Source organism: Xiphophorus maculatus, chromosome 15 (assembly GCF_002775205.1).
Source record: "Xiphophorus maculatus strain JP 163 A chromosome 15, X_maculatus-5.0-male, whole genome shotgun sequence".
In the NCBI taxonomy this organism is placed as follows: Eukaryota; Metazoa; Chordata; class Actinopteri; order Cyprinodontiformes; family Poeciliidae; genus Xiphophorus; species Xiphophorus maculatus.
The window spans coordinates 193,426-219,038 of record NC_036457.1 but is presented as its reverse complement, the minus strand read 5'-3'; the positions used below and the strand labels follow the sequence as shown (position 1 = coordinate 219,038).

The window sequence follows — 25,613 nt, the reverse complement described above, 5'->3', positions numbered from 1 at the left end:
GCAGCAAATGTCACCAGGCCGGGAATCGAACCTGTGACCACCGCCACGAGGACTAACGCCACAATAGTTGGGCCGTGCTTTGTCCCTGCGCCACCACAGCACGCCAACCAATTTCATAAGTTTTTTAATGAAACATTAATTTGGAAACTTGTTTTTGTTACTTATATGAATTATTGTCATTTTGGTTCTTAAAAGTACCAAAATTTCCACTTAACTTTATATTTTGGTTCATCTGATGATGTAATTTTTAAATATTCATATTTTGATCAGTTACCCAATACCTTTTACCAGATACTTTTTTTTACTCTCGAGTAAAAATATTAAGTAGTGCTGCTCTTACTCTTACTTTAGTTTTGGGGACTCAACCATCTCATTCTTAGATGATGGCTTTGTCCTCTAAACCCAAATAAGCTGCTGCTGCCCTCGGCCCCAAATCAACATTTACACTCACTTGTGAAAATGTCTGCAAACAGATTCACAATCATACAACCGTACAGCGTTGAAAAGCATTAGTATTGCCTCCTGCACAACCAACAAGAATGTAATAAGTGGTTTCTGGATTGTAAGTCGACAACAAACCACTTGTCTTTTTCAGCAGCCATTGTGCAGCTGACCAAACATGCTGGAGCTCAGCGTGGGTTGCTAGGTAACAATCTGAAGGTTTTTGAATTAACACCAAAGATATTAACCCATTGCTAAACAAAAACTGGGTGGATTTTTTTCAACACTTGGGCTGATTTAGAAGCAGTAGAAACGTATAAAAATGTCCAAAATATGAATTTTGTATAATAAATCCCCTTTAAATATTCACCGTGTTCCAAGCTATTGCTCTAAATGTAACCATTTTTGTAGCCTCCAGGAGGTTTTCTACCAGAATGACTCTTTATTTAATTCCATCCATCTTCTCCTAAACTCTGATGGCCCCACAGCATGATGCTGCTGTTACATGGTTTTCACTTTTATTTGCTGTACATCTGCATCTTCTTCCCTTCCGCTTCTTCACACGTTTTGCACCATTTTGTGTCAGTCCAACATTAAAGTGTTTTTGCAGCATCACGGCGTCAGTGAGCAGTTTACCTGACATGGCGGATGTGTGAGAGCAGCATCAGGAGGTGGGCGAGGCGCGTGTACTGCTGGCGGAAGGTCAGGCCGCTTTTGGCGATGGCCCACACCAGAGCGTCGGTGACCGAGTCCAGCAGGCGCAGCAGCTTGGAGCGACTCTGCAGCTCCTCGCTGCCTTCGTTTGAGCTCAGGCACATGTCTGGTCACAAAAACAAAGATCACAGCTAGCCGCGCAAACTCCAATTGTCCAAGAAACGACGACGAAAAGTCTACAGCTACAGCGAAGCTTAAAATGAGAGCGGAAAATTGACCTCATTTGATTCCTGTGGTGAAACGTAATAAACATGTAAAAATAATTATTTCAGCTTCTATTCAAATGAAAATGAAACAGATAAATTATTTTTCTTGTGACCAATCGCATGCAAAACGGATTGAGAAGTGCGCGATGGTGAAACACCAAAGACAGACGCAGCTTGTGTTTATGGAGGTCAGCGATCAAATGATCGGACCGGAAAACAAAGCACTCAAAGGATCCGATATGGATTTGCTGTGAACAAATTCATTATGTAGTAAATCTCTTAAAAGCACTTGAACACATTTCCTTCTCAGAATACGCATTATGACCACATCCTGCAGTCAGCAGCTGCAGAACTGCTAAAATTACAACCAGAGTCCTGCTAATCCGTCTTTCACACAGCTTAACCCTCTATGGCATGACTTTTTATTTTTGTGGGGAAGAAATATTTTCCTGCATTCTTTGGGAGCTTGGTGGTCCCTAATTACATGTCAATCATAAAATCGGACTCTGACACCTCCTGGAACCAGATTTGGGTTTGTTGCCTCAGGGTAACATTGGTCTAGAACACCAAGATTGTCTACACTGATTATGAGAAATGAAATACAAATCAAACAAAAACTATATTCATAAAAGAACTATTTTTTGGACAAAAATATGTCAAAAATCATGCCCCCCAAAAAATAAAATAAAGGAGCAATGTGAGGTACAGCTATGTGGTTTGTTGCCTGAGGGCAACGCCATGCCATAGAGGGTTAATGTTCCCCGTCAAGTTTATCACTTATAGAGCATAAAAACAAGTGAAGAGGTGCTTCATGTCTCCCTGAAGAAGCTGCCTTTATGCCCCAGATTTGGCATAAAGACACCCACAGAGCGCTGCTGAGTTTTTTTCCACTCTGCATTCCGTCTGCACATTGGGTTCGCGTCAGGATGCTGGATCTGCTGGACATGCCGTCGTGTCATTTTTTGCTCCAATCAAACCGCCGCATGTAAGGTTACAACTGTAAATATATATGCTTTAAGAGCTCAAGACTTATTCAAACTGAACACAAAATGTCACTTTTGATGCAAACTGAAGTCTCATGATTATCAAACTGCTTCATGAGAAAAACCCTTAGTGTTTAGTAGAGAAGCAGCTCCTCACTTTTATAAACTACAGGTTTTAATGGAGGTCAAGCCTGGCAACTCGGATGGAAAATCTTCTGAAACCAAACTATGCTGGACTTTAAGGAATGTCCAAAAGTCACTCAAACTTCAGAGTGTCAGATATTTTACCTCAGCTTTTCCTAATGAATCCAGTTCAGCTCTTTGGCTCATTTTATTTATGAGCTGCTATTTAATTACAATAAATTATTCCCAGCAGATTTAGGCTTGAAGTAATAATTCAGTTTTACAAACATGTTTCTTTTTACTGATTTTATCATCCAGAGTCCCAATTTTAGCAGTGATGAGGACCATTGTAGTCCAGGGGAAAAACATCCGAAAAACTCAGAACTTCTTGAGAAAAGGGAAATCTCTGACTTTGAGTTTTTCTCGCAAATTTTAGGTTTTCAAACTTCTGAGTTTTAAAAGTAAAGATTTTTTTTGAGAATTTCAAAGACTTAGGAATTTTTTTTACTTGGAATTTTTCCTAGTAAAAAACTCAGAGCCGTTTTTTTAAATCAAATTTTAGATTTTTACTCAGCAATTTCCTTAGTTTTTTTTCTATAAAATTTCTCAAGTCAAAAATAATTTCTATCAATTTTTAGATCTTTAAAACTCAAAAATGTCCATATTTTTCCCCCTTTAAAAATTTTGAGGATATATGAACATTTCAGGATTTTTTAAGCATTTTTGGGGTTTTTTTAGATTTTTTTTGGTGAAAATTTACTCCTTTTTTCTGTCTACAATAATTATTACGGGGTTTCCTCTAGGATTTATTCATTTATTTTTATACATGAAGGCCAAACTATATTGACTAACTACATCGTTGCTGTTCAAAAGCAACAAACATCAACATTAGTTTCACATTTTCAAGGTTTGAACTAAAAGTAAATTCAACTCAACCTTCCTTTGGTGCCGATCAGTCGCCTTTTCTCTCCCTCTACTCAAACTCCTTCTTCATTCCCGAAAGCGTCGCAGCGCACAGCAGCCAGCGGTGTTGGTTTTTCAAAATAAAGTCATTTTTAATGTTTCATAATATTTAAATTCACTTCAGGCAAATCGATCACTTCCTTTTGTTGTTTTAACATGTATATAAAGCAACTTATTTCTGAAGGAGTGGTGGCTTTTATTCTGTATTGTTGATCAATTACATGTAGAGGAAACCCTGGATTATCATTACCGATTATAAGAGGTTTCTTTTATTAAAATATTATCACTGCTGAACTGAAACCTGCTGGGTTTGGACCGCCTGCCTTCCTCAGGAATCTCCTGGCGGTTGTTGATCATTTCCTCTTCCTGCCGCCGTGAAACGGTGAAACTGCCGTTTCATCACTGGTAATTTTGCCAACTTTGCCTCAAGCTGCATTTCTAGGAGCATTCAGGGCCTTTGCTACATTTTTCTCCCTCTTTTTTTTTTGAACAAGACAAAAATCTCTTCTCAGAACTATTTGGAGGATTCTGCCGACTCAGGCGTATTTCGAAGAAGCAATAAAATGTTAAACAGTCCAGATGTTTGTGGCGTTCCATGTCATTCTCACCTAAGGCAGCAAAAGAGACGCTAAAGAGGCGAATAAGACACGCGTCAGAGCAAATGTGTAAGAAATGTCCTCCAGAGAGGATTTCTTCCAGAACATTAAAGTCATTTTAAGACGGCAAAGTAAAACTTTATGGAAGAGGATTAGGGCCGCTGGGAAAGAACAAGCGAGAATTACTTTTTTTCTTAGATTAAAAGTCAAAATTCTGAGATTGAAGTCAAAATTTGAAGTGGGAAAAAAGAAAAAAACTCTGAATTCTGAGATAAAAGTTTTTAAAAAATGTCAAAATTCTGAGATTAAAAAAAAAACTACAAATTTTTTTTTCCAGTTGGTTCAGAAAGTGCAATTAGGAATTTAAAAAAATAACATATCAAATGCTTTATCGATCCCAAAGGAAAATGAAATGTTGTTGTAACTCATATTGACTAAAATTCTTCAGTGTTGCTGTAGATTAGCGCTAATCTAGCAGGAATAAATATAGATATTTATCAGATTGGTGCATCTCTGGTGTAAATAGAGAAAAATTAACCTGCTACAGCAGCATTAAAAGTCAAAATTCTGAGATTGAAGTCAAAATTTGAAGGGGGGGGGAACTGAATTCTGAGATAAAAAATTATTTTAAAAATGTCAAAATTCTGAGATTAAGGTCGAAATGCGAGATAAAAGTCAAAATTCGAGAGGGGGAAAAAGAAACAAAATCTGAATTCTGAGATAAAAGTTTTTAAAAAATGTCAAAATTCTGGGATTAAAGTCAAAATTTGAAGGGGAGGAGGGAATCAGGATTCTTAGATAAAAGTAAAAATTCTGAGGAAAAAAAGCCAAAATTCTGGGATTAAAGTCAAAGTCTGAGAAAAAGTCAGAATTAAACAAATAAAGACAAAATTCTGAAATTGTCAGAATTTTTAAAGTCCCATTTCTGTAAAATGTTTTTTTTTCTTTCCTGAGGTCTTAATCTTCTTTTGTAAAATTTTGTGTTCAACTTAAAATATCTGTAGTTAAACCACAAATCGGAGCAGTTTTGATAATCCTTGATTGTTTTCTTTCTTGTATAAAATCTCACATGACCAAAAAATTCCTAAAACTCCAATTTTTTAAAAATAAATTCCTCTAAACAAACACATCCAGGCTGAATGTTTTACTTATTGCTTTCTTTACATTCAGTAAAATAAAACAAACTGTGATGAAACATTGTATTCGTCGGAGCAGAAAAGGCTGTTTTTTTGAGTTTTTTTATTCTTGGCTCCTGCTGAGCCTCCAGTGAAACGTGCCGCCATGTTTCATCCGTGACGTCAGCAGCAGCGAACGTCGGCCCACACAGACGCGCTTCACTCACTGGAATTGAGGAGGATCATGGCCTTGAGGCAGACGTACTCCTCCCTCGTCAGCTTGAGCTCTCTCACTCTGGACGTGGCGGCGATCAGCATGTCAAAGATCTCCACGAAGCCCTGGACGCAGCTGCCCTCCTCCCTGCCACACACAAACACACACACACACACAGATCCCGCTGCAAACGCTGGTATTTATGCAGAACGATTCAGGACAATCAATCTATCAGAACCAGAGCAAAAAATCCAAAGAAAAGGTTAGAAAGCCTGGAGAAAACCTGATCAGAGCCATTTTAAATAATCACAACAATGAAAGTTAATCGTTTGCAGTGTCGTGTCTGTATATCTGCACAAATATGGCAATAAAATTTACGTGCAATTTGCACCGACTCATCACACTGCAAAATCACAAAATCTTACCAAGTATTTTTGGTTCAGTTTAGTGCAAATATCTCAGTTCACTTGAAATAAGAGAAAACTAACTTATGAGTAACTTTCCAGGAAGATATAGGAGTCAATAATTACTTAATATTAATGAGAAAAGGAGATAAAACTAGACAAAAAAATATTTTGTAATACTTTTTGCAGTGCATGGAAATGACAATTTTAGATCTTTCAAACTCAAATTTCCATGTTTTTTTTCTATAAAATTTCTGAGATTTATCAAAATTGTAGTTTTTTTCTAGCATCTTTTGGAATTTTTCAAACTCAAAAATTTCCATGATTTTTTAAATAAAATTTCTGATATTTATCAAACTTTCTGAGTTTTTTGTAGCAAATTATTTTTGTCTAGTTTTAATGCAAATATCTTGAAACTTGAAATAAGACAGAACTAAATTATAAGTAACTTGAGAAAAATGTTAAGTGAAATAATCTTATAGCAAAGCATTGTTATAAAATTAAAACACTGCTATAATCTACAGAAATATCAGTATTTGTATTTTTACTGATGTTTTAAAAAATACAAATATATACTTCAGGAATTAAAAAACAAGTCAAGCCACAACAAAATTTAAAGAAGAAATATTTCCATCTAAAATTGTACAATGAAAACAAATATGATGAAAATAAGGCATAAAATATATTTTATCTATATAAAATAAGTGGAACTAGTACTTTTGTTGCCAATATTAAATCAATAATTGACGCAAAAAAGCTCCTACTTTTGCTTTAAAGTTATTTGTGAGTTAATTTTGTCTTATTTAATTTTTCTAAGATATTTGCACTAAAAACCAGAACAAATATACTTCGTAAGATTTAGTTTCTGTTTTGTTGTTTTGCAGTGCGGGCGCACAAATTTAAATTCAGTGTGTTTTTTTCTCTAATCAATACAGGATCAAACATACAAGATCAGAAATGATTAATCGTTATAAATCGATTTCTGAAGTAATCTTCAAATAATTTAGTAATTAATTGACTCAAAACAGGACATTTTCTAATCATTATCCCAAAACTGTATGAAAAATATACAAAATTAGAATTTTAGATTAAAAAATATATTTTCTTATTCAAAAATGAATTAAGTTATTTGGATATTTAATGTATTTCTAATATTGTATACATGAAAAATCTGCAGAATGTGTCCAATGTTTATCCCTGTACTTGTACAAATAATCGGTAGATGAATCAATTACTCAAATAATCGTTAACTGTAGCCCTAAAATATAAACGCACCGACTGAAATATTTGGTTAAATGTCCTCTAACAAGCCGCGTCTCAACAATAGTTAGGTTTTCTTTGGTGGCATTCAGAGCGCTCCGTGTGGAATTCTGGCTCTGATGTTTGACCGTCTAGAATGAGATGTTCTGGTTCCTCATGCAGAACGCTTCGTTTCCTGGCATCCATCTGTGCTTTCACTCATTCTCCACTCACAAGGGTTGAAGTTGGCATTTAGAACTTTGACTCGGTGCAGAGAAGAGATTTTGCTTGTGATGCGTTTGGAAACCTTTGAGAAAATCTTCAAATCAACGCAATAAAACAGAAAATCAACCGTAATAATTACGATCTGAATCAAAGCGGTAGTGGTACCGGCTCAGGCAGAGGTCGGGGGAGAAGATGAGTTTCCCTGGATGGTCCAAGGATCTCCACATCAATCCCATCATCAGCACCTCCAGCCAGCAGCACTCCAGCAGATGGACCTGGTCCAGCAGACAGAGCTCCACAAAGCCTGAGGAGAACGACGTCAGTTTGAGTTAACGTCTCCCTGCTGATGGTGCAAACCGACCATGAAACTCCTGAAAAACGTTTAACGCAATTAAAGATGTCAGTACTGATGTAAACAGAAGCAGAAATCTAAGGATGGCATTGAATTCGCAGAATTAGAGCTGTTTAATAAGAAGAGACTAAAGTCAGGCATCGCAGTAAAAACCAAGAACTTAGTGGTCGGGTTGGAGTCGGAGCTTTTTCTGTCTTGATCTGTTTTTAGTTTGGCTTTGAGGCATTTTGAACGAAAAACCAGACTCAGAAATCTGACTTCTGAGAGCAAAAGAAGGAACATTTGAGAGGAAGAGTCATAATTCTGAGATTAAATGTCTGAATTCTGAGATGAAAAGTCAAAATTCTCAGAAAATTTGAGATGAAAAATCATAATTCTGAGGAAAAGTCAGAATGTTGAGAGCAATTGTTGACTGTGTCCAATGACTTTGTATTTTTATGATGTTAAGCTTTTGTTGCTGAAAGGCGCTATGCAAAATAAAACTTGACTTGATTTTGAGCAAAGTTAGAATTTTGTGAAAAGTCATAATCCTGAGATTAAAGTCAGATTTATTATTTTTTTAATTCCTGTTCTGTAGCATCGTGACGAAGCTACAGAGACGGTTTCTGTCAACGACGTGCTGAGGAAGTCTGAGGCATCGCAGTCATGACCGACTGACAGCAAACGCCTCCGAATGTGAAAAGAAAATATTCCAGCTGCTTAACAAAAAAAAAAAAGCCAGACTCATTTTACAAACTGGTTTGTTTTGGATATTTTTCTGCTCATGTAAAGCACATTTGTACCTCTGACTTCAACACAAACGGCTCACATTAGCTGTAAAAAGGTGTTGAGTCATTTCATTTCAGCCTGAAAGAGTCTAATTTGATAAAACGCCGTTTTGCTCCAAACATTCGCTCAGTTTTACGTTTTAATTCGAGGAGAAAGGTTCACACGCTACATAAAGCAGAGACAATGGCTGGATTCACCAGACACAAACGGTTTCATCACATTACCACAGATCTGGACTTTGCTCATGAAGATGATTTTGTAAGAAGTGTCAGATCACTCCAGTAAAAACTAATTACTCCAAAATCTTTACCAACTACAAACCAGCGGCTCTCCATTTTACATGAAAACTATTTAATTTACAGGATTAATTTCTTAGCATGGGTTTTTTTTGTATAAATCATGAGAATAAAAGATTTAATTAGATGAAATATTTAGATTTTGCTGCTGTAACAGATTCATTTTGCTCCATTTACACCGATCTGATAAATATCTGCATTTATTCCTGCTAGATTAGAGCTAATCTACAGTAACACTGAAGAATTTTAATTAATGAGTTACAACATTTCATTTTCCTTTGGGCTCCATAAAGTATTTGATACATTATTTTTTAAATTCCTAATTGCACTTTCTGAACCAACTGGAGCATTTTTTTTTTTTTGTAGTTTTTTTTTTTTTTTTTTACGTTTGACGAAAGCAGTCAACCTATTTTTTTGCAATTAAATATTTTTTAAAAGTATAATCACATATAACACATAAAAAGAAAAAAAACCAGACAAAATCTATTTTTTTCAGTTTCTTATTTTCTTACTCCTAATTGCACCAAATGAACAAATTAAAGTTGTTTTTTGACCAACATGATGAAGATATTTAGGAAGATATTACCGTTGCACCACCTTTGCTTGTTTTTGGTACGAAATTCGGACTCAGGTCCCAGAATAAGAAATTCAATACACAAAGAAAAAAATTTTAAATTAAATGTGCTGTACTGGTGCAAAATTACCAAATAAATTTATAATTCAGAACATTTCTGTTGGTCTAAAAAAAGGAAGGTCTTGCGTCAGTTCACTGAATCGGATCAGTCGATACTAAACTTCAGACATGGGAACCGGAAGTGAAACGTGGATCCCTAAGTTACATCTTAAGTTCTGCTTTAGCCGACCTGAACCGCAGACCCGTACCTGGAATCTTCTTGGCCCAGCTGATCATGTGAACCAGCTCCTTATCGGCCAGGTTGGTGAGTGACATCATCACGTCTGCTTCCGTCAGCGGCCTCTTCATGTCCTTCATGAGGTAGATGTCTGGCGGCTCCGCCTCCACGATCCGCTCGATCAGCTGCTCCGGCGTCAGTCCAGGTTCTACAGGCTCGTTTAACGAACTCTCCACCGGCCGGCTTAACACCCTGGGTCTGCTCACTCGCCCCTGGGCGGACAACCGGGTCACTCGCCTCACCAGCGTGCTCCTGCAGTTCCCACGCTCCTTACGGATCCCTTCAAAACCAGAACCCACACTTAATTACTCCAGGTTTTTCACTGTAAAAACACAAAATCTTACCAAGTCATTTTGGTCTAATTTCTGGTGCAAATATCTTTTTACACTTGAAATAAGATAAAACTAAGTTACAAGTAACTTTTCAGCAAGATATAGGAGCTTAATTTAAGTGAATAATTCCTTAATATTGATGAAAAAGTTTGGTAAAACTTTGACAGGGTGTCCATAAGACTGACACGACTTATGAACATGACACTGTCATAAACATGAAGGAGTCTTTATGAATGTCTATGACTGTTGTCATGAAGTATTCAGTAAGTAATGACACTTTTAATGCAAAGTTACTCTAAAAGTTCCTTTAAAAGTGTCAACTTTGTATGATTTTGTAAATAATGACAATTTAATGCAAAGTTGACACTTTTTATGCAACTTTGCATTAAAAGTGTCATTATTTACCGAATCTCACTTCATGACAACAGTCATAGATATTCATAAAGACTCCTTCATATTTATGACAGATGTTATGTTAATCTTACGCACACCCTGTCAAATAAAGTGTTACCAAAAGTTCTAGTTCCCCTGTCACTGTTACCTAGCAACGCCAGCCAAGCCCAGCCCATCACCTAGCAACCCAGTTCTAGTTCTACCTGCAGATTATTTTAACAACATGAGAAAATATCTTGTTATATAAAAGTAAAATAATCTGCCAGTGGAAATAGTATTTAGTCAAATCAAGCTCCTATATTTGCTGAAAAAAACAAAAACAACTTTTGAGTTAGTATTTATCTTATTTCAAGTGTAATAAGATATTTGCACTAAGAAATTAGAACAAAAATACTTGGTAAGATTTTGTTTTTGCAGTGTTAATTTTCATTTTTCACAAAAATAAACTTTTTTTGGGAAAATATGTAAAAGAAAAAAATATACGCATCATAAGTAATTTATAAACATGTCAAGAGGATTTGGAGGTTATATTCTGGTTTCCATTAATAAAAATGCAAAAGTACACTGCAAAAACAAAATCTTACCAAGTATTTATAGTCTAATTTCTAGTGCAAATATCTTTTTACCCCTGAAATAAGACAAAACTAACTTACGAGTAACTTTCCACCAAGCTGTAGGAGCTCGATTTAAATAAATAATTCCTTAATATTGATGAAAAAGTTCTAGTTCCATTGGCGCCGTTACCTAGCAACGCCAGTCAAACCCAGCCCGTCACCTAGCAACCCAGACCTATTTCCACCTGCAGATTATTATCTCGTTATAAGTGAAATAATCTGCCAATGGGAATAGTACTTTTTCATCAATTAATATTAAGCAATTATTGACTTAAAACGAGCTCATATATCATTTACATAATTTGATAATTAAAATAGTTTTCCAATCAATTCAAATTATACCACAAACTCTTTTCTGTGGGATATATGTCAGATTAGTTACTGGCAGTTAAAGAAATAAAATAAAAGCACAACGAACCACATTTGGTCATGCCAACTTCGTAGCATTTGCGAAGGCGGCACGCTTGGCAGCTCTTGCGTCGGTTCTTATCTATAGTGCACTGATTGGTTGCTGGACAGATGTAGTCGTTATGACCTAAAAGAAACAAAAACACAAAACATACAAGATGTGAATTTGTTACTTAATGAAAAAGAAGAGAAACTGATTGTTTAATTTTCCATATTTTGCTCTCGTTTTAATTTTTCCAGTCTAATGGAGTTCAGTTTTGACCGACGGATCAGAATCAGAGTTATATTCACTGAAGCTGTGATTTTTGCTTGGATGAAGTTCATTCCTTTGCTTTTGTTTATGTTAAATCAGGCAGACTGGAAGTGAAATGAATTTATCAGTGGTAAAAACACAGGAGTGACGACGTCTTTAATTCATGTTTGGAGCCTCTAGTTCCAGTTGCCAGCAAAGACTTTGTGCCAAGACACAACATGTTCTCGTTGTTGCTTTTGTAGAAACAGGAAGAACCGGTAAGCAAGCAGAATACCAGCTAGACGGCGACGCCGGACACAGACACCTTTAGATGGTCCAACATGCCTGAATCATCCCTTTGCTGTGCAGTCAAGTTCTGCTAATGACTTCAATATTTGACCCAGAGGTGCTGAATCAGAAACGCCACAGGACAGGGCCGCATCCTACACTGCAAAAAACAAAACCTCACCAACGACAAATGGTTTTGGTTTAGTTTCAAGTGTGAATATCTTGGTACTCTTGCAGAAAAGTTACTTATAAATTAGTATTAATCAGAGTTGGGTTACATTTACTTGAGGAACTTTTTTTGAAGAAATGCACTTTTAGGAGGAGTACTTTTACTACTCTGTACTTTTTACTTTTGAGTATTTTTATTATGAAGTATTGTTACTCTTACCTGAGTAAAATTTCTGGATTTTCTACCCACTAAATGAAAAACAAGCATGTTTTATTTAATCAAATATGCACCAGAACCACACCTGCAGTTTGTGTTAAAGTTTCATAAAAAATCTTTATTTAAAAAACTGATTTGGAATTTTGCTATTTTTTGTTTATTTGAATTATTGTCATTTTTGTGCTTAAAATACCAAAATTTCCACTTTATTTTACATTTTGGTCCATTTGATTATGTAATTTTTAAATATTAAATAATTGATAATTTGATCAGTTACTCAGTAGTGGAGTGGACTTTTGACTAAAAATTATTTTCCTCCTACTTCAGTCATTTCTTTTTACTTGAGTAAAAACATGTTGAAGTACTCTGCCCAAGTAAATATTTCCTTAATAATGATGAAAAAGTATTATTCCTACTGGATTATTTCACTTACAACATTTTTATGAGTGGAACTAGAAATTATTCACTTAAAACGAGCTCCTATATCTTGGTGAAATGTCACTTGTAAATTATTTCTGGACAAGTTTACCAGGATTGCCAATAAATGTGAAGGGTTGTGCACTGCAAAAACTCTAAATATTACAAAGTCATTTTAGTCTAGTTTTTAATCCAAATATATTACTATACTTCAAATAAGATAAAACTAACTTACAAGTAACTTTTCAGCACAACATTGGAGCTTGTGTAACATCAATAATCACTTTATATTGATCTTTTTTTTAAACATACTGGTTCCTCTGGCAGATTATTTTACCTATAACTATAAATTTTTCCATATTAAAAGTAAAATAATTTGCCAGTAGAATTATTACTTATCAATATTAATAAATTACTGACTTCAAAACAAGCTACTATATCTGACTGAAAAGTTACTTTTAAGTTAATTTAGTCAAAAACTTTTGTCATTTTTGTCTAGACAAAACTAACTAGACTTTGTCCAGTTTTGTCTAGACCAAAGTCTGGATAAAAACATCTGCAATAATACAAAATATTTGCAGATTATTTCCTATAATCTGACATTTTGGTCTAGATAAAACTAGACCAACTTGCAAATTAAAACTTTTTATTTGCACTAAAAACCAGACCACAAACAACTGGTAAGATTTTGTGTTTTTTCAGTTGATATATTATCCATATTCTGAACAAAGTTACCATCTTGTGATTGAGAGAACATTCAGTTGAAACCAACAGGGAAAACCCAAACAGGTCACAGCAGGATGAAGGTTCTGTTCCAGAGATATGAAGGTTCTGTTCCAGAGATATGAAGGTTCTGTTCCAGAGATGAACGCATAAAACTTCGCAGGCGGACATTTTTAACCCGGTGAGTTATGGGGTTTGTAAACTCTTAGAGTTTAGCGTAGAAAGACTCAAAAGGTAAACATAAATCACAGATTAGCAAGAACATAAAAAAGCAGATAGTGGGTTTTTCTTTTGATTTAGTCTCACCTTGGATGCTCCTCTTGAAGAAGGCCTTGCAGCCCTCACATGACCACACGCCGTAGTGATACCCCGAGGCGTAGTCGTGACACACGGCGCAGTAGTGAAGGTCGCCCTTCCCGCCTGAAGACACCACGGCGTCCTCGTTCTCCTGCGACAGCTTCTTCGTGCTCTTACTAACAGACACCTTCACGTCATTATTTCTCACCAACACAAAAAACCATCAACTAATAGGAATTACAGAAACCCAAACTAGGATTTATATATAAAATAATCGACATTGTAGATGGAAAAACAAGTTAATTTCTGCCAAAAAAAAAACTCACTACGTGAATACTTTTGCAACTAGAACCTAAAAATACATCAGAGAAGGTTTGACTTTTCCTTAAAAATGTAGCTACTCTACCGTTATACATACAAGACTAAATTTAGTTTCTTTCTAATGGATTCCAAGACGGCATATTAGGGCTACTGTAGATAGAAAACAAGAAAGGGAGTAAATTCTGCAAATAAATAAAATTCAGGAATTTTGAGAGTTAGCTTCGAAATTTTCTAAACGATGTGCAAATTTCTGAGCTACAAAACTCAAAAAATTCGAGTTAGCTAGAGGAAATTTTGTTTTTCTAGAACATGGACATTTCTGAGCTCCAAAAAAAATAAAAATGCAAGAAAATATCCCCCATTTTTTAAATCTCAAAAAGTTTAGAGAATTTTTTTTTTTTTTTTGAGTTTGAAAAAAAAATTGCTAGAAAAAAGTACATGGAAATTTCTGAGCTCCAAAAATTAAAGATTAGCAAGTAAAAAAAAAACGTACATTTTTATTTTGGTCTCAGAAAAGCTTTAGAAAAAAAAAACAACTTAGAAAGTCTGAAGTTTTCAACTTCTCAAACTCAGAAATTTCCAAAAGTTGAAAAGTTTCAAGAAAGAAAAAACCCCAGAAGTTTTTATTTTAATCTCATAGAATTTCTAGAACAAACGAGAACATTTCTGAATTTGAAAAGTTTAACATTTTCAACTTTTTAAGTTTTTGTTCTATAGAATTTCTTAGATTAAACTCAAATTTTTTGAGCTTTACAGCAGAAATTTACTCTTTTCTTATTATTCTGTATACAATAGGCCTAATAATCAGTATTGGAACGTTCCGGGTCGCATACGGGCAAAAAAAAAAGAAGATCTGGGCCCCATTGCCTGCTGTGTGAAACAAAAAATATTGGTAGATAAACAAAAAAACTCTTCGAAGTGCATCAATGCATGTGGCAATCTGGGCGTTTCCCGGCCTACCTGCTGGTCAGGACGTTCTCCCAGGGGCTCTGGACGGCCTGGCCGTGCTGGGCTCGGCCCGGGGAGCGTTGCAGCGGCAGGGCCGCTCCAACATGGCCGCTCCTGGGCCAGAACAAAGAGGCGCTCAGTGATGGATGGACAGACTGACACTCTGAAATGCTCTGACCAGCGTAGCTGAAAATCGTTGGACTGTAGAAAGAGATGGGGGTGAAGTCGTGGCCCAGATCGGTGTACGGCGCCGGGATGCAGATGGGCTGGCAGGCTTCGTGGGTCAAACCAGGAGACAAAATGCGACTGCCGACTCGGCTGGAGTCCACCTCCTGGAGCTGCAGCAGCGGCTGATGCTTCTCTGGAGAGGTGGCAGCGGCCATCGCAACAACAGGAGCTCTCAGGAAACGACAGCTACTACATCGTCTGCAAGAATTTATTTATCCCGGCTTAGTCAGAGAACAGTCTAGGTGGAGCCTCGCTCAGATCAGCATGTCGTTGTCGGGAAATATCCTCCAAACTGATTGCAGACGGTCCAGTTTAAATCAGAGGAGATGGGGAGTTAAATCCCAAGGAGCCAAAAGTCCTGCCTTGTGGAACGCCACCACATGATGCTGAATGAGAAGAGAGAAAATACCACAAACTGAAGTAAGAATAGGAACATCGAATAAACAGTTTGCTTGAATTTAATGTAGAGAATATCAATTTTTGTAAAAACTTTTATACATCGACAGCGGGATGAAAACATATGAAGAAAAATAATATTTATTGTTTCAATCTTCCCATTAAACTACAAACAGAATATCCACCATCATTAAATATTCAAGATACTAAAAACTGGGGATGGACTTGTATGAAGATTTGGGCCAATATCATCATCCAATATTAATATTGCTGGTATGGCCAATAACCAAGAACACTGCAAAAACACAAAATGGTACCAAATATTTTGTTCTAGTTTCTAGTGTAAATATTTTAGTACATTAGATACAAGACTAAACTAACTTGTAAGCACCATATAAGAGCTTGTTTTAAGTAAATAATTCCTCAATAGTCATAAAAAAAACTGGCAGATTAATTTAACTTGTAACAAAAATGTTTTCCCATGTTCTATGAAATAATCTGCCAGTGGAACAAGTGCTTTTTCATCAGTGTTAAGGAATTATAGATGTTAAAGGAGTCCCTATATGTTGTTGAAAACTTACTTGTAAGTTAGTTGGTTTTTTTTATGTCAAATGTACTAAGATATTTGAACTAGAAAATAGACCAAAAATACTAGGCAAGATTTTTTTCCCTTCTGAAATTGACATGTTTACATTAAGCAAATGTATTTTCATAATTCCAATTGACAGTTTTATTGTTAATGGAAACGCAGCTGGTGTGACATGACCAACAAAATGCAACAAAATGGAAATAAATATAATCTGTTAATATGAGCCCAGTTTTACTATTTGGTCAGATTCTAATATGTTTAACAATGACTAATGTCAGCCGATAATGTTAGAGCCAATATACCGCAGATCCCTGCTAAAAACAGACAGATTATTTCACCTATAACACAAGAAAAATGTCTTGTTATAAGTTAAATAATCTGCCAATGGAACTAGAACAGGGTTGCTAGGTGACGGGCTGGGCTTGCCTGGCGTTGCTAGGTAACGGCGCCAGTGAAACTAGAACGTTCTGATGAATATCAAGGAATTAAAAGAAGCTTATATCGAGCTGAAACGTTACTTGTTTCGTCGAATTTCAAGTGTTCTAAGATATTTGCTCTAGAAACTAAACCAAAAATACTTGGTAAGATTTTGTGTATGTTTGTTCTTTTTATTTTTATAGGTTTACACTGTGTGGATTGCAGATAAATGTCTTCAATAATGCGAATCACACAAACTGTTGCACTTTAACACCAATATTAATAGGAGAAAGTGAAAGCTTGTGCAATATTTCCTGGTTTACAGTCAACTATTTGTATAAAATCTGTTTCCTCCAACTGTTTCTCAGTCACAGAGAGGAGAGAAAACACTGAACAGGATTTATATCAACAGACAGCTGGTACATGAACATCCAAGTCCAGTGGAGTTTAAGGAGCCGTTACCACCAAACGCAGCAAAGTGAATCATTCCTACAAGGCAGGAGTTTGTCTTCAGTCAGACTTGGTACACAGTGTCTCTACTTTCTGGCTCAACGCCCTCCACTGCAAGCCATTTCATTTCTTATCCAGAAAAAAAATAATTAATCAAATTCCAGAGAATCTTTTTCTCTTTCCAGCTAACAAAGCTTTACAAGATTAGTCTGGGAATAATGTGGGAACTAATTAGATACAGAACATTGCAGGTAATCACAGATTACCTTTGAAGTTGTGTCTTGAGTCAAAGCGTTTGTGTTTTTCTCCTCTAAATGTTTTACGCCGTGAATTAAACCGAACCTAGAAACATTCTCCTTCCAGCTGTGAAGAAACTCACTGAAAATTGGCTCCACAAGAGAAACATAAATATTATTGCAGCTCATTCCCCGTGCAAGACGTTTAATATTGATATTATCCGAAGCAAGCTGTGTGAAACAGAAACAGTAGAAACGCCACACTTAGACTTAGACTTAGACTTAGGCGTATTTTGCTCAAATACTCGCAAGCTGTCGAGAGCCCATGCAGCCGCAGCCATTTTGGGCGCCGCCATCTTGGAAAAAGACTTCATTACCGTTTCCTCCAGGCGTTTGTTTTTTGTCAAATTAAAAGTGCTGCTGATTTATTTTATTTCGTATAAAAACATTTGTGACCTAATCAGGAAGAACTGTGAACATATTTTAAAACGGGATGCTGTGACATGAAACTAGGCAGATTTATGCTAACGCTAAATGTAGCAAGAATCAGGTTTCACTTTTAATTTATTGCCTTTGTGTAAAGTATTTTTACACTCACATTGAATAGCATCAAACTGAAATTACTTATTTTTAAATTGGTTAATCAACCAATTTGGTTTTCTTTTTGATTCAGTAATTTAATAATTCTTACATAAATATAGAATAATAACAATAATATAATAATAATAATAATAATAATAATAATAATAATAATAATAGTATTAACTAATAAATATTCAAAGCCAAACTTTAGATTTTAAGAAAACATAATTTTAAAATTCTTATATTCCATAAGTTACAATGTTAAAAACAGAGACAAAAGTTGCAACCAACTTTCTGAGGACCTTTGTCTAATGTTTTTATTTATTATAATTTTATTATAATTATTTTTTTCAGAACAAGTCGCGCCCAGAGTGAGCTTCAGGGTATTTTCACACCTGATTGTCTGATTTGGGAACAAAATTGCTACTTTTTTTACGTTTTCAGCTTTAGACTTAGACTTAGACTGACTTTATTGTCATTTTCAATGCACAGGGTGAATACAGAACGAGATTTCGTTGCATTCGGCTCAGGACAATGTTTTGAGCTTCCAATGTTGTGAGGTTACTCCAGAATAAAATAAAATACAGTATAAAATATGAATATAAATCTAAATATAAAACATAAAGTGCAGGAATGACAGTAAAATAGAAGTTATTTAGCTCTGTACATGTGCAAGGTATGAAGTGGAGACCAGTTTTTGAGTGCAGCTTTCTCGCTGCACTGTGTCAAACTATCTGAGCTAATTAACAAACCTGTTCCCCTCCTTACCTGTGGAGGCGCTGCACTAAAAACTATTGGAGGAAACAACAAAAACCTCAGAAGAAGACACTGAGTGCAACTTTCTTCTTCATAAAATGGAAACAAAAATGGAGTAGCGTCAGATTTTAGTGGTTGTGGGATTTTTCTTTAAATCTTTAGTAAAAAACCACTTGTCATTTCTCCCGCTATTGCTAGATTAGCACGTTTGTTTTGGCTGTATTTACCCAGAATGCCCTGCACTGTGGTTCACTTCCTGCTTTTGGAGCTCTGGTCCGCTTTGCATTCATACATACACATTCAAACCGCACCAGAGCTCACTTCAATCAAACCGAGACCGAGGTTCTTAGCCAGACCAAACTTGCTTTTTGGGTCCGATTTAAATTTAAAGTGATTATGATTATCTGGTTCATCTCCTTAATAACAGATAGACTGATTAAATATTGCTCTGTAAATAAAGAAATAGTTTGACTGAAGGATGCTCTCTTCTACGTTGGTGCTGAAACAAATAGTGGATCAGTACATCTACAGAAATTCTGCACAAGCTAAAAGCAAAACCTCCAAAATGTCTGTAATACCAAAACAGCAACCAGTGAAAAGCTAAAATCTGCAAATACTTGAAACAATCAAACACCCAATATACACATTAATACACAAAGTAGAAACCGCCTTAGCAATACAGCAGAAGTCAACAACTACAGTCTTACTTATCCTCACTCTTGAGGGAATCAATCAATCTTACTAAGCCACAAATTGGAAGTCTATTAGTTTCTGATAGGACGGCCATAATGGAGCAGGAAATAAGTAGCATGAGGAAACATTAAAATTACATTAATCCAGACCGACCACAGATCAGAACCGCTCCAGCTTGAAGGGAGTCTTGCTACTGTTTCTGCAAAACGACGCTTGAACCAAAGCAAGTCCTCCATTAAAAATTTACAAAGGAAGCAAATCAAAGTCAAATCAAACAGAAAAAAGGGGGATAATAGAAAAATAATTTTTAAAAATCGCTGTCAGGAGACTCAGAGTTATCCAAGGCTGAAACGATTAATCAAATTATTCGATTATTGACATAATCTTCAACTAATTTAGTAACTGATTAATTGTTAACTGAAGCAGACAGACTCAAAGATTAATCTCCAGCAATCAAGGGAGTTTCAGCAACACAGTAGTTCAGAGTGCTTCACATTGTAAAAATCCAAAAATAAAAAGTTATGGTAAGAAATTTTCTAAGGAAAGAAAAACTTGAACATTCTAAGTAAGAAAAAATTTGAGATCAGAAATTTTCTAGAAAAAAAACAAATTCTGAGTTTCAAAAGTCATATTTTCTTTTGAAACTAAGAAAATTTCCAAAGAGAAAATTTTCGACTTGTCACTCAAATTTTTTTAGTATAAATTTTTCTGATATTAATCTCAAAATTGTGGAATTTTTGAGTACATTTTAGATTTTTCAAGCTTAGAAATAATTGAATATTTATTTTTTTTTAAATAAAAAAAACAACATTTCTGATAATCTGAAACATTGAGTTTTTTTCCAGCAAATTTTAAACTTTTCAAACACAGAAATCTCCCAAATTTAATTTCAGCACATTTCTGAGATAATTTCTTTGGGTTTTTAAGGAAAATGTAACTTTAAAAAAAATTAAAAATTTGCCTGCAATCCCCTTAAATCTGTCTTTTCCCATTGCGGTGGGTTTTGTTCTAGGCTGAATGTCTATTATGTCAAAAATAATTACAGTTTAGCAATAACTGCAGCTTCAGATTTGCTTAACTCATAAATCCTCGCAGAAAGAAGTCTAAACAATCACGCAGCTTTTCGCCTGGCGTCAGACGTACCAGTCGTTCTCCTCGATGTTCGAAACGGATTTTAATCATTTGTTTCTTCAAGCACACGATGATTTAAAGTCAAAATCAAAGCTTATGCGATGTTCAGGCTCAAGTTTAATTACACGGTTTGTTGGCTTATCTCTTTCGACTGAATAATGTGGAATGACGAAAGACAGCCTGGACCATTAAATGTAAAAACGGAAAGGTTAATAAAAAAAATCACTGGTGATATTCAAGACATTTCTGAATCCATTTAAGGAGTTCAGCAGTGACCTCGCGCCTGCAGCCGATCGACTTCCTCCTAAAGCAGATGAGTCGCTTAAGAGTCAAAAAGATCCTCTGCCAGTTTTTTTTTTTTCTGCTTCTTTGACAACGGTTCCAGGCTCAAAGCAGATGTGGATGAGTTTTTTTGTTTCTTTTGAAGATCTGACCTTGCCTCCAAACTTCCTCGCTGTCACAGTCTCCGGGAGCTGGCAGCCCACTGTGGGAGAAAAACTCCCTCGCGCTCCACGCCGCGGCTCATCCTGCCGCCACTAATGGCTCGCGTGGAGCCGTCTCAAACTAGAAGACCTGGTAAATGTTACTCTGGAGACTTGAGTTTTTTTATCCTTAGCTAACCTTTTACAGGAGAAGAGACATTAAGTGGGAGGAAAAAAGGGACCAAATGTGCTTTAAAAGTCAATCGTAACGACTTTTGGGTCTGTCAAGCTGGATCACTTTGAAAAGTGACAAGAAACATTTCGATATTACGCTTTGCTGAAGGTCAGAGAGGAATACACTTGTTCAATCCACTTCTTTTTCTTCTTTTCACTTCATTAAATGTGGTGCAATCAAAGCTCTGGCTCCAAATGTTTTGGCTAGCACAAACTCCAAACTAAAACTAACATCCAAGTCATAAAAAGCTAAATCTGAAGTCCTCCCGGCCATTAGCCAGATTCCACAAAAGCTCAAGGTCGTGTCGTGTTCCCATCCTAAAAGTTTCCCTGCCTCCTTATGGTCCAGGCGGATGAGGATGTGGAACTGCTCCGAAAGTTTCTATATACAGTAATGATCTGATAGTGGAGCTGTGAGAGGACAAAAAGCTAAAAAAGGCACATTTAATAAGCCGAAAGGGGAAAAAACCCACATTATTTACAGATTTCCAGCATCTAGAACTCAACATAATCCTTCAGGATTTATTCATTTCTGTCATTTTTAGGAAAATATAACAAAATTACACATTAATGAAGCTTCAGGATTTGCTTTCAGATTCATGAATGATGCACAAATTTAAGCTTTTATCAGCCAATTCCAATAGCTAACCTTCTGCAGTTCAGATATTATGAAGAGTTACAACTTTAAAATCATTAAAAAACACTTTAAACATCTTTACTAAATCTAAAACTTGACTGGGTTTTAACTTAAACATTTAGAAGAAAAGAAAGTCCAAAAATCACGTTTCAAATTAAATCTAAATAAAAGTTGTAGTAGTCCACAAACCAAAAGCAAAACTGTGCAACCTAATATTTTAGATCAAAGTCAGACTTAATTTTAATTAAATGGATTTAAAGAAGATTGTATCTCACCTTACAAACATCTATATCTTACCTGTATTATCGTGATTTCGTCAAAATATAAGCAAAAGGTTTAAGTTAATCAGAATTAATTAAATTATTAAAATCCTCATTATAATCACTGTAGTATTAGTAATAGGACTGGCAGCAATATTATTTTATACATAGGAAATTAGACAAATATCCTTTATTAAAGAGTCTGAAATTATAGTCTACAATTTAAATTTTTTTTTTTAAAATTAAACAAATACATAAAACAAATTAACTTTAAAAATATGTTTTTCAAATTATCTACGGTTCAAAAAATATGAAGATACTGTACATAATTTTATTCTCTTTAAAATTTTATTTTTAAAGGTGAAATAGCAGAATATTTATAATTGAGGCTTTTATTGTGAAGGCCTGCAACAATTGGGCTATTAATGTATTTTACAGCTTTGACTGTTATTTTCTTTTTAAATACAAACAGTAGAAATGCCTAACAAAAGGAGAAGTTTTCTTTACTAACATCCATCAGCAAAAATGACTGGATCTAAACTTTAAAAGTTATATTTGTATCCAAAATGTTACGTTTGTTTTGTTCTGTCTTTGGAAATGATTGGATTTATTTTAAAACTTCAAGCACTTAAAAAAGGTTGGCCACATGTAAGTTGAGCTCAGAGAGTTTTCTGTTGCTTGTTTGCATCTTAAGTGGAATGGAAAAGGAATGTGGGAAGTTGGAAAAGGGTAAAACCTCCCTGGAGCAAAAGTATGACCGAGTTTCCTCAGACAGACAATACTTTATAAGATGGAAAGAAAACAAATCAAATTGGATTAACAAAAGATAGAATATAGAGGAAAAAATTATTGCTTTCACTCAAATCCTTTAATTATACCCAGGAAAGACAATGGCTTGTTACTTTTCTGCAGAAAAACAGAAAAGAGAAATAAAAGGGTAAATCAGGTGAGACCAGAGTATCCTCATTTATGTTCTAGCTTTTAAAATTTATCGCCTTTCACAATATTATTCATCATCAAATATTTATCTAAATCCAGACAGGGATCTCGAAGGCTACATCTGGCCAGGTGTTTTAGTTTTGGAGCAGATGTCTGGCAGCCCACACGCCGAAATCACTAAACCGAAATCACTAGACCGAAATCACTAAACTGAAACCACTAAACTGAAATCACTAAACTGAAATCACTAAACCGAAATCACTAAACCGAAACCACTAGACCGAAATCACTAAACCGAAATCACTAAACCGAAATCACTAAACTGAAATCACTAAACTGAAATCACTAAACTGAAATCACTAAACTGAAATCACTAAACCGAAATCACTAAACTGAAACCACTAAACTGAAACCACTAAACTGAAATCACTAAACTGAAATCACTAAACCGAAATCACTAAACCGAAACCACTAGACCGAAATCACTAAACTGAAACCACTAAACTGAAATCACTAAACTGAAATCACTAAACCGAAATCACTAAACTGAAATCACTAAACTGAAACCACTAAACTGAAATCACTAAACTGAAATCACTAAACCGAAACCACTAAACTAAAATCACTAAACCGAAATCACTAGACCGAAATCACTAAACTGAAATCACTAAACTGAAATCACTAAACCGAAATCACTAGACCGAAATCACTAAACTGAAACCACTAAACTGAAATCACTAAACTGAAATCACTAAACTGAAATCACTAAACTGAAACCACTAAACTGAAATCACTAAACTGAAATCACTAAACTGAAACCACTAAACTGAAATCACTAAACTGAAATCACTAAACTGAAATCACTAAACCGAAATCACTAAACCGAAACCACTAGACCGAAATCACTAAACTGAAACCACTAAACTGAAATCACTAAACTGAAATCACTAAACCGAAACCACTAAACTAAAATCACTAAACCGAAATCACTAAACAACGCACATGTAAGTAACATATTGCAGGATTTTATCCACTGTGAAAATATGCGGTTCAGGTGAGATCAGGCCCGAGTTCCCACAGGAACTTCAGACGCTGTAGAGTCTGAATAGTTTTGGTCTCCAGCATCAGACAAGTTGGGAAATACTCCAACTTCTGACACCAGAGTTCAGAATATCTGCTGATATTATGAAATAACAGGCGAGTAGAAAAATATGCATGGAAAAAAAGAAAGAAAAATGAACCAGAAAAAATGTGTAAAGCAAAAAAAAAATTTTGATACAGACATTTATCAAAACTGATACAGCAGTAAAGAAATCCCAAGAGTATTCACAGGGAACTGCCACAAAATATAAATAAAGTTGCATTATAACCACATTTAAAATTCATATTTATTAGCTTTTACTTCTTGCGCGTTAGTTATACTTTGTTTCTGACAGCTAAGCCAAAGTGGTAAAATAAACTCGTAAAATTTATGTGCTCTAATTTATACCCGTCTTATCTTTACGAGTTTTACTCATAAATCAGGTCATGTTAATGTTTCACACTAGCAAAATGTTAGCAGATTCACGCTTGAATTTGTTGGTTATCAAAAAAAACAGCCTGGAAACACATTTAAAGAAAGAGAAATAAAGGATTGGTCGACGGCACTGCCGTTATGAAGCAGCCTGCAGGTTTTGGGGAAAAGGAAAAAGATCCATATCAAAACAGCTGATTGTTTATATATTTATATGTTTATATACGTGTTTCTGAAATGTTCATTAAAAGCCAAAAGACAGATCAGACACATCAGCTGATGTATTTCAATGCTTAAGGATTTATTTCTGAACGAGTTCAAGGGTTGGTTTTAAAGCTGAGATCTGGTAATGATTACTGGATCCAGGATTTGTTGCATGAGTTAACCCCCCACCTGTTAACCAGGCTGATCAGATAAGTCTCCCCAGTTTTAGGCCTCCAGTTTGACGCCTGATTAATTCACCAGCTCCCCACCAATCCCCCGAAAGCTGTTTTATTACTTTAGCCGCCCGGAAAATTACAATCACCTGCTTTCTCTGAAGCTCCTGTTGTTGACAAACTTGTCAGCCCGGGCGCCTGAAGTCCCGCTGCGGGGTCAACAAGGTGTGAAATAACGCGGGAGTACCGGTCCGTTTGGTTCCGATCCGAACCGCACAAAGTCCGAGCGCGGAGTCGCTCCAAGCTGCCAGACTGCTCTGATTTCAGGACGCAAGTTCCAGCTCACAAGCTAACCAGCAGCTGCCTTCAGGGAAATAAATAACCAGGAACTGGCCGCGGTAGGACGCGCAGCTTCCGGTTGGCTCCTTCAAAATAAAACATAGCGGGTTACATACTGTATGCACTATTTGTAAAATCTAAATAATTAAAATGAAGTGACAAAGTGACAGGTAGCTACACAGGCATATTGTAGATAGGAGAAAAGGAAAAGTACATCTCTGTCAAATTTTGAGATCAGTCTCAGAAATTTACTAGAAAATAACAAGAAATTTTTGAAGTTTGAAAAGTTTAACATTTGATAGAAATAATAATACAAAATTTAGATATTAATCTCAGAAGGTTTCTTTAAAAAAGGAAAGATATTTCTGAGTTTGAAAAGTTGTAAAATTGCTAAAAAAAAAAAATGAAAAAAATACTAATAATAAAAAAGAAAAAGTCAAATGTTTCCAAGTTTGAAAAGTTACGCATTTTCTAGAAAAGAACTCAGAAATTTTGATATTACTTTC

At 35.5% G+C, this 25,613-nt stretch overlaps 1 protein-coding gene across 1 annotated transcript in view; it reads right to left on the bottom strand.

The window, feature by feature from the left end:
- The window catches only part of LOC102232037 (estrogen receptor beta-like), a 30,160-nt gene extending 5,021 nt beyond the window's left edge, over window positions 1-25,139 (bottom strand). Inside the window, exons 1-8 of the mRNA XM_005803413.2 lie at window positions 24,918-25,139; window positions 14,921-15,522; window positions 13,649-13,815; window positions 11,308-11,424; window positions 9,522-9,830; window positions 7,389-7,527; window positions 5,369-5,502; window positions 1,078-1,261 (exon numbers count right to left, since the gene is read on the bottom strand). Of these exons, the coding sequence (XP_005803470.1) occupies window positions 1,078-1,261; window positions 5,369-5,502; window positions 7,389-7,527; window positions 9,522-9,830; window positions 11,308-11,424; window positions 13,649-13,815; window positions 14,921-15,291 (1,421 nt within the window). The 5' untranslated portion in view covers window positions 15,292-15,522; window positions 24,918-25,139. The remainder of the gene's footprint in view (window positions 1-1,077; window positions 1,262-5,368; window positions 5,503-7,388; window positions 7,528-9,521; window positions 9,831-11,307; window positions 11,425-13,648; window positions 13,816-14,920; window positions 15,523-24,917) is intronic.
- Window positions 25,140-25,613: the final 474 nt, after the last annotated feature.